The 9677-nt window shown below is 36.9% G+C and overlaps 1 protein-coding gene across 1 annotated transcript; it reads right to left on the bottom strand.

The window, feature by feature from the left end:
* On the bottom strand, positions 5037 to 5576 carry LOC109839354 (oleosin 16 kDa). Its single transcript, XM_020407783.1, has one exon. It carries the CDS (start codon positions 5574 to 5576, stop codon positions 5175 to 5177), a length of 402 nt encoding a protein of 133 aa, XP_020263372.1. The 3' UTR covers positions 5037 to 5174.

The raw sequence follows: 9677 nt of genomic DNA, 5'->3' as shown, positions 1-9677 counted from the left end.
CAAGGTGTGGGCTAGAACTGGCTATATATAAGCTAGAACTAGGGTAATAGAAGCTAGAACTAACGTAGAAGAAAGAATTAACAAGTGTGCATGTAATTAAAAAACCCTTGTTGGGTTTAGAACTAGCAAGATGTGGGCTAGAACTGGCTGTATATAAGCTAGAACTAGGGTAATAGAAGCTAGAACTAACGTAGAAGCAAGAATTAATAAGTGTGCATGTAAAAAACCCTTGTTGGGTTTAGAACTAGCAAGGTGTGGGCTAGAACTGGCTGTATACAAGCTAGAACTAGGGTAATAGAAGCTAAAACTAACGTAGAAGCAAGAATTAACAAGTGTGCATGTAAAAAACCCTTGTTGGGTTTAGAACTAGCAATGTGTGGGCTAGAACTGAATGTATACAAGCTAGAACTAGGGTAGTAGAAGCTAGAACTAACGTAGAAGCAAGAATTAATAAGTATGCATGTAAAAAACCCTTGTTGGGCTTAGAACTAGCAAGGTGTTGGCTAGAACTGGCTGTATACAAGTTAGAACTAGGGTAATAGAAGCTAGAACTAACGTAGAAGCTAGAATTAACAAGTTTGCTTGTAAAAAACGCGGGCTTGGTTTAGAACTAGTAAGGTGTGGGCTAGAACTGGCTTTATACAAGCTAGAACTAGGATAATAGAAGCTAGAACTAACTCGAGGGCTACTAGAACTACCACGATAGCATCTAGAAATAACATATCATTAGGTATAACTATTATCAAATATAATTAACAACGATTTATAAAAACATGACTGTATCCTCATTTATAACAACGATTTATAACTACCATCCCAGCTTACAATGATTTTTGGTAATTAAATATTTTTTCAGCCTATTTTGCTAATTAAGTTTTAAAAATGGTCTATTTTAAAAATTTGTTCGAAATTAAAATACAAAAAGACTGCGCACATTAGGTTTATTGCAAATTCAGCTTCCTCTAAAAAGGCGTGGATGTCTCGTGAAAGTGGAAAAATGGGGACAACTTTAGACTATTTTTAAAAATTAAATCATTCATTTATTTGTAGCTGGTCAAACATTTTTTCTTTTTTTCTTTTCTTCTTCTAGCTAATGGATTAATGCTCTGTGCGTCTCTGATCTACGGCGGGGGAGCGGCGGCGATCTACGACGACGAGGATGGGTGGAGGAGGGGAGGGGAGGTGGCGGCGAACTCGAGGGGAGCATTGGTGGCCTAAGTGGAGGCGGCAACGGCGAGGAGGGCGAGTGCCAGGTTGATGAGCTTGAGAAAGCTCTTAGTTTTAGAGAGAGGAGAGGGGGAGAGAGAGAGAGAGAGAGAGAGAGAGAGAGAGAGAGAGAGAGAGATGGCCTAAGTGGAGGCGGCAACGGCGAGGAGGGCGAGTGCCAGGTTGATGAGCTTGAGAAAGCTCTTAGTTTTAGAGAGAGGAGAGGGGGAGAGAGAGAGAGAGAGAGAGAGAGAGAGAGAGAGAGAGAGAGAGGAGATGAGAGAGAAAGATGATATGATTGCTGGGTCTGAGAGATTGAGGAGGGAGGATAAGGATAATTTGAGGATTTTAGCTTAGCTGGCATGTAATAATTAATAAAAAAGACTACAGTACAAAGTGTCACACATCAAGGGGCTAATTCACATGGGGAAAACTATGAGGGGCCTCGTCACATGAAGTTTCTGCTTTTGGGACCTGTACACATTTTTCCCTTCTTCTTTTTTGTTAATGAGGATGAAGATGAAGATTTTCTTTTAAAGGGCCAACCCCTTACAATGTAAAATTTTAATTTTCTTTTTCATATTTTAGAAATTCATGTTTTAGGATTTTATTTTTTATTTTTATGCTAGTAGATTAAATTTATTTCATACTATGTAGTATACATTTACTTTCATGCTCTTTTTATTTTGTTGTTTATTTTTTATGCTTTATAGAATTTATTTTCTTATAGTTTTTTATAGTGTAGATTTACTTTTATGCTCTCATATATTTGTTTGTTAGAAGTCCTTATTGTTCATAGTTTAGATCTTTATTACCTTATTCTTGTTCTTATTTTTTTTATTAATTTTTATTTTAGATCTCTTTCTTTTATGCTTTCCAGCCTAGAATTTATTTTTTATTTTTATTTTCTAAAATATGCAACAAAATCATGTAGAAATTCTAGAATTGTACGAAACTAGTTTGATTTCTTTTATAATTTATGAATTGCTCTCTTTGTGCTCAAGATAATCATGCTTAGGATAATCAATTAGAAAACTAGTTGGTAGAGGAAGAATTTGATAATTTATGTTTATCTTGATTGGTTTGATTGATTATGCTTATAAATTTTAGAATATTGTTTATCCTTTTCATGAACAGAAATTTTACTTGAATAATAACTTGATAGGTTATGCTTATCTTAAGTAGCTTGATAGGCTATGCTTTGTAAATCCCAAATAAAATATGATAAAAGAGAGTAGTTCATAAATCCTAAAATAAAATTAACAAGTGGATTCAATTCTAGATTCCTATATTTTCTACTTGATTTTCTTTGTATTTTACTTATTTTGATTTTTCTCTTTTTGATTATTTTTTACAATCTTGATTTTTTTCTTTTCTATTTTCTTTATTTATCCTACTTATTTATTGTTTATTTGTTTTATTTGTTCACTCTCTTTCTCCCCTCTTATTCTAGTTTTCTTATATGTGTAAATAATCACACACTCTATTTCTCTTTACTTTTACTCCTCTTTGTCCATACACATTTTTAGGATCTAATTTAGAAATTTTTCTACACACCTTATTTATGGGATCGACATTGTACTATACTATAACTTAATTGTGCACTTGCAAACTTAACACTATTTTCACAACACATCAGTATGTGCCTTGATTTTATTCTGAAAAGACACCAAGGGCTTAAGAGGCCTTGGTCGAGTTGATGAAGGTTGAGTTGCAAGGACTCCGTGTCATGCCTTGGTTTTACTCATGAGAATGATATCAAATTCTTAGTTTGTGCCTTGCGTTTACTCTCAAAAGTGATCAAGGGCTTTGGTACGTGCATTGATTTTATTTTGAAAAAAAAATCAAGGGCTTAGGAGGCCTTGGCCGAGTCGATGAATATCCAGTTACAAGGACTCCACATCGTGCCTTGTTACTCTGAAAAAATACTAAGGGTTTAGGAGTCCTTGGCCGAGCTAATGAAGATCGAGTTGCAAGGACTTCGCTTCATGCCTTGGCTTTACTTTGAGAACAATACTAAGGGCTTGGTTTGTGCCTTGGGTTTACTCTGAAAAGAGACCAATGACTTTGATGCATGCCTTGGTTATACTCTAAACATACACCAAGGCTTAGGAGATCATGACAACTTGGTGAAGATTGAGTTTGTAAGAGCTACGCATGGATTATTGCAAAGCGAGGCATTTTTTACTTTTGAAGAAATCTTACATTTACATTTGTTGGGATATTCTCCTGAAATAATTTACATTTTATGGACATCTAATACCTTCTTCTTAGCTTTGTGCCATGTATGTTTCCAAGTGGTGCTCTTTTATGTTATTGACGAGCTTTCCACGATGAGCGCTTGGCTATCGTAGTGTTAGGTAGTGCTCCAGTGATCGATGGATTTGCGATCAATGCGCTTATTCTTTGGTGGTGGCATTGACTCTGTTCCGCCGACTTCAAATCTTGGGCTTCGTAGTCATAGAGCGGGTATGAAATCTTCTACTAGGATGACCACTCTTACTCCACGCGTTATCTTGGAGATTTCACAGGCCATTTTGCAAGTTCTTACAAATCAGTGAAAAGAAGTTCATGTTGTTTGCTGGTATCTTTTTGTGAGTGTTGTGAGCCATGGTCAAAGAGATCGACTAAAATTTTTGGTTAATTTATCCAACTAGGCTTGACCGACATAGTTGGAGTTGATTGTTTTTTCATGGTTTGGACCTTCTCAGGCATGCCGTCCGACACTCAAGTCTGTGACTGTTCTGTTAAGTTTAAGGGAAAAGCAGAATGTAGCCTTGTTAACTTTCTACGTGTTAAAATACATACCTTAGTGTTGTGGAAGTTGTCACTATCTATAGAAGGTTAGGGGGCGCATTGGTAATTTTGACTGGGTTTGTGTAGTGATGGTTTAGATTATGCTTTACACGTGTTGGCAGCTGATTGGACGAGTCACCAATGCAATAATGATGAAAATGTTAGGGTAATAGCTTGTCCAAAGAGCTTTGATGGCTCTAGCTTGAGCGGTCATAATAGCTCTGACGCTGCATTAGAGCGCGGGCTGTTCATGCATTAAATGCGATGCAACTTTGGACGACACTTGGCAAATTGTTACACTATTCGAGGCAAGCTGTCGGGTACGAGTGGGGAGCACCTTTTGTCTTGGAGTCGGACATCCAACAAATCCCGGATTGGAAGCGCCTTCCGTTTTGGGTTTGAATTGTGGAACAGGTGAGATGTCTCACCATCCGAGTCTTACTTGTAGATGCTAGAGAGTTGCAATTATTACATGTGGCCATTCTCGAGGTTCCATTAGACTTGGTGAGGTTCCATTAGACTTGGTGATTTTCAGGATATAACAGCTCGAGACTTGGTGACTTTCAGGATATAACAACTCTGGTGATTTTCAGGATATAACAGCTCGAGATGGACTTAGCTTGATTATGATGGACTTTGCTTGACTAGCTGCACATATAGCAGGCAGTAGAGCTGCTCATTCTCTAAAATTAATGCGTCCAGAGAAGGCGAGGCGATAAATCTGCTCATTCTATGTCGTTGGATTTTGTTTATATGCCCGTCCTGATGTAACTGTTCATAATTCAATTCTTAGTTCAATTAATATATTTCAACTTTTCATCAAAATAATATTTCGGAGCTTGTCAAACTAAGAATAAATCTAAGACATGGAAAATTAAGCAAAGGAATTGAACACATTTTCTCCAAGCCATTAAAACTGAAAATAAAAAATAAAAAAAAATCCACGAAACTTGCAACGTAAATATAGAGTGGGGCGCCCACATTACATCTTATTCATATCAAAATGAAATTCACCACATCAAAGTAAACCAACACAGATCCCATCTCAAACATTATCAACTTACTACTACGGACACCAAAAGCATGCATGCACAGAGACACAAAACAAAAACAACAACCAACAACAGCAACAACAAAGCCTTAATTAGCCACCATCATCAGCTCCATCCGATCTAAGACGCCTGGGCCTGAGACTGATCGATGCGGTGCTGCGCCCCCTCCTTAATATCCCTCGCCTTCGCCGCGAACCTCGCCCTCGCGTGGTCGATCTGGTCCGCCCCCACCGGATGCTTCCCGGTCAGATACTTGTACATCCAGCCCAGCACCGACAGCGCCGCCACCCCGAACCCTCCGGAGGTCACGAACCCGGACGTGATCAAGAAAACCGCGATCGCCGCGGGAACAAGAACGGGGCTGAAGATCACGAGCAGCGGGGTGGCGACGGTGAGGGCGATGACGGTGCCGGCGAGGGTTAGGCCGCGAGAGGAGGGCATGGAGCCCGCGGTGGCGGCCGGAGAACGGACCTTGACGATCTGGCGTAATAGGCTGCTGCTGAATCTGTCGTGGGGATCCATTAATTATTATCGTCAGGCTTCAGCTTCAGGAGCACGTCGTAAGGCTTCAAGCGGATGAATTGGAGTCGCTTAATTTGCTGTGAGGAGGCAGAGCACCGGAGCGAGGAGGAGGAATTGAAGACCGAGCGAAGGGGGTTAATTAGCTTAAAGAGTGGGGTCAGAGGGGACGCACGTGAGACAAGGACAAGGAGGGTTATGCCAATGTAAGGGTTTTGACATGTGAGAGATAGGGTTAAGCGGCGACGCCGTGGGATATTTTGACGTACTTACTTAGCGATGCGGCGAGGGTAACGGAAGCAGATGGGTGGGGGGGGGGTGGGGGTGGTGGTCGGGTGGGGGGGTTCTAAAATCGTGTGGTGACGGTGTGCAATGTGTATAGCATGCGGAAATATGTTGTCAATATTTTTTTGGTTATGTATATTGTGATATATATCTTGGCCGTCTATGGTAAACTGTACAATTTTGGAGCAACCATGGAAATATTTTTTGGTTACTCCTCTGATCACAATCATTGATTTGTGTTGTTAACAGTTGAGGTATGTCTTTGAGTGCAAATTAGGAAATGAGTGTAATTTTTGAGATACAGTGAGTGATATATATGTTTAGAATAAATAACAAACACGTTCATTAGACAAATCAACAATTATAATAAAAACAATGGTCTCTTTACTAATTTTTATAGTGGAGTGAATCCAGATTTGCTAGAGATAAAAGGGCCGGCCATATCCAGGGCCGGCCCTGATATTCTTAATTTTTCACGGGGCCCTAATCAAGCTTTCAAATGAGGGGCCTCTATATACAATATTTCATACACAAAATTTTTTATAAGATAGCAAAATATTTTTTATTAAAATGAGACAATAAACACATAATCGTATGATTCGTATTAATATTAAAATCAAAAAACTTCATGATGCTTTATAAATAACACAATTCATACTACATTAAATGAGATCACCTTGTATTTTGAGCTGCAAAATTATCAATTAAAGTGTTCTAATCAAGCTTCTCCAATAAATTCTTTTCGATAGATATCATAGCCAATCCATTCAATCTCTCTTGTAACATTGTTGACCATAGATAAGATTTAATGAGGTTCAACTTTAAAAAGCTTCTCTCGGCCGATGCAACTGTAACTGGTATTGTCAATAATACTCTATAAGCAATCCAAGCATTTGGAAAACAATAATTTAGCATTTTCATAAAATTCAATACTTCAATTGCTTTTTTGTTCCTCTTGGTAATGCTTCTCTTAAGATTTGGAGTTCTGAAAATAATTTTGTCCCATTAATATCAAAATTTTTGTCATGCTTTAGGAGATCATCAAGGTTAATACATGAACACTTCAAACTATCATTATCTGTAGACTTCAACCTCTCCAAATTAAACAAGAAACCAAAAGATTCATCATACTGTTGAAACTGTTCAAATCTAATATTGAGTGAAGAAAGAGCTTGATCCATGATATATATGAAGTAATTGACTCTAAAGGATTCTTCAGCTATCATTGTCATCTCTTTACTAGCATTTTCATCAAAATATTTCTTTCTATGAATGATGCGACGTTCACGAAAAATGGGTTCAACTTTCATTCTAACTGCAATTTCTTTAGCCTCAACCATAGCTGCTTCAAATCCATTTTCTCTGTAGCTTTCAAAAAAAGAAATGAGCCCTCTTAAAAGGTCTATAGCAACATCAATCTGCATATCCTCTGATTGCATGGGTTTGAACTGCGAATGCTAGTACAGAGCTAGTACTGTAATATGAAATGACTAATGTAACAGTTGTCCTCTCGGTCAACCTCTATCTATTTTCATATCTATTTTCATGGCCATGAAAGACTTATGAAAAGAAAAGAGACCAGCAGCCTATGAACAAAGAGCCTTCTCCTCAAATCTGCATATGCTCAGGGAACTTTTACTAATAGGCTTAAGCATATCTTAATGATGCTCAGGGGCCCTAGGTTTTGGGGGCCCTAGGCGGCCGCCTGACCCGCTTAGGGTCAGGGCCGGCCCTGCATATCTTCCCATTTCAAAGAAATTTCGAGGCATAATATAACTTTTTTTCGTATGCTACTGCACAGACTTCCACCACACCCGTTATGCCTGTCTATATCGCTTAAATGCACAAAATCCTATCCTGGGTATCTTTTAAAAAAAATATTTTGCTAGTTTAATAAAGTTTAAGTCTGATTTGGGCAAGAATCAAATTCTGTTTTAATTCAAATTTTTGGTTGAATTGTTTTCTCTATAGTAGCAATGCTATGGTCTTTTATAGATAGTTTTAAAGAATTTATATTTTCAGAAAATTTTGAATGTTTATCCAATGGCCTACATTTCGATGGCAGAATTGTAAATATAGACAAATTTAATACACATCATTAATGTTAAAAGGGTAAAATTGAAACAATTCACTACATTAATGGTGGCTGGCAATATTGGAAACCAAAAATACAACACGTGGAACAATTCACTACATTAATGGTGGCTAGCAACATTAATGCTTCTCTGTTGAGTTCTCTATTTCCCCATTTCTCTCTCTAACTCACTTCCTGCTCTCTGTAACTCACTTCCATCTTCTATCAATCTTTGATCTTCCATCTTCGCATGAAGAACACAACAACAATTCATTAAAAATCATCCTAACCATCCAAGCTTTCGCTGGAGTGAATCTGGATTCACTCCATTGAATCTGGATTCACTCTATTGAATCTGGATTATATTGAAACTCGATTCATTGGAGTGAATCCAGATTCACTTAATTGAATCCAGATTCAATGGACTGAAACTCGTTATCAAACAATAGCAAATCTGCAAAAATAAAAAACAAAAAGAATAAGAAACTTATGGTAAAAAACAAGCTATAAAATTTTAAACCATGATATAATTTCATATTTTATAGCAAAAAGTTACGATTTTTATGGTAAAAAACAAACACCTCACATAACTGAATCTGGATTCACTCAGTGAATCTAGATTCACTCATGCGTTTATTTCTTCAAAATTACAGCACATGCATTTATTTCTTCAACAATTCATTAAAAACCATCCTAACCATCCAAGCTTTCGCTGGAGTGAATCTGGATTCACTCCAGTGAATCTGGATTCACTCCATTGAATCTGGATTCACTCCATTGAATCTGGATTATATTGAAGAAACAAGCTATAAAATTTTAAACAAAAAGAATAAGAAACTTATGGTAAAAAACAAGCTATAAAATTTTAAACCATGAAAAGATTTCATCTTTTACAGCAAAAAATTACGATTTTTATGGTAAAAAACAAACACCTCACATACTGAATCTGGATTCACTTATGCAAAAAATTACGATTTTTATGGTAAAAAACAAACACCTCACATACTGAATCTGAATTCACTGCTGTGAATCGAGATTCACTACAGTGAATCTAGATTCACTTATGCGTGTCTTCGTTTTTCAACTGGTTTCTTTAAAAAACAAAAAACTTTTCAGACTAAAAGGTGAAATATTTTACCTTTTACAATAAAAAGTTACGATCTTTAAGGTTAAAACTAAAACTTTTAGACGAAAAATCAAACAAATTTTATAAACTTACCATTAAAGCGTCAAAATAATTTAACAGCCCACTGAATCATGAAGACGAAGGTTGAAGAAGACCGTGAAGACGAAGCGTCAAAATAATTTCATAAACCATGAAGACGAAGGTTGAAGAAGACCGTGGATAAGGAGATGTTGAAGACAGAGAGAGTTGCTGTGATTTTGGAGAGAGAGAGAGAGAGTTGCATGGGGAAATGGAGAACTCAATAGAGAAGCATTCTCTCTTTAGTGGGCTGTTTATTTTACCTAATTACCCTTATGCAGCTTTAATCTCAGCCATTGGATGAATCTAGATCCAATGGAGAGGATTGGTTTTTAGTTTTTAGGATAGTGAGGTTTTTATTTGAACCTCTCCATATATATATATATATATATTGTACATATATAATAGAGAGTATACTTATATATACTTATATAAGAGAGTATACACTGTATATTTATATATACTTATACATATATTAAGAGAGCATACTTATACATATATATACTTATATAAGAGAGAGTATACTTATATATACTTATAT

This window comes from Asparagus officinalis, chromosome 4 (assembly GCF_001876935.1).
Source record: "Asparagus officinalis chromosome 4, Aspof.V1, whole genome shotgun sequence".
NCBI classification, from domain to species: Eukaryota; Viridiplantae; Streptophyta; class Magnoliopsida; order Asparagales; family Asparagaceae; genus Asparagus; species Asparagus officinalis.
This window is presented reverse-complemented; position numbering and strand designations above follow the sequence as displayed.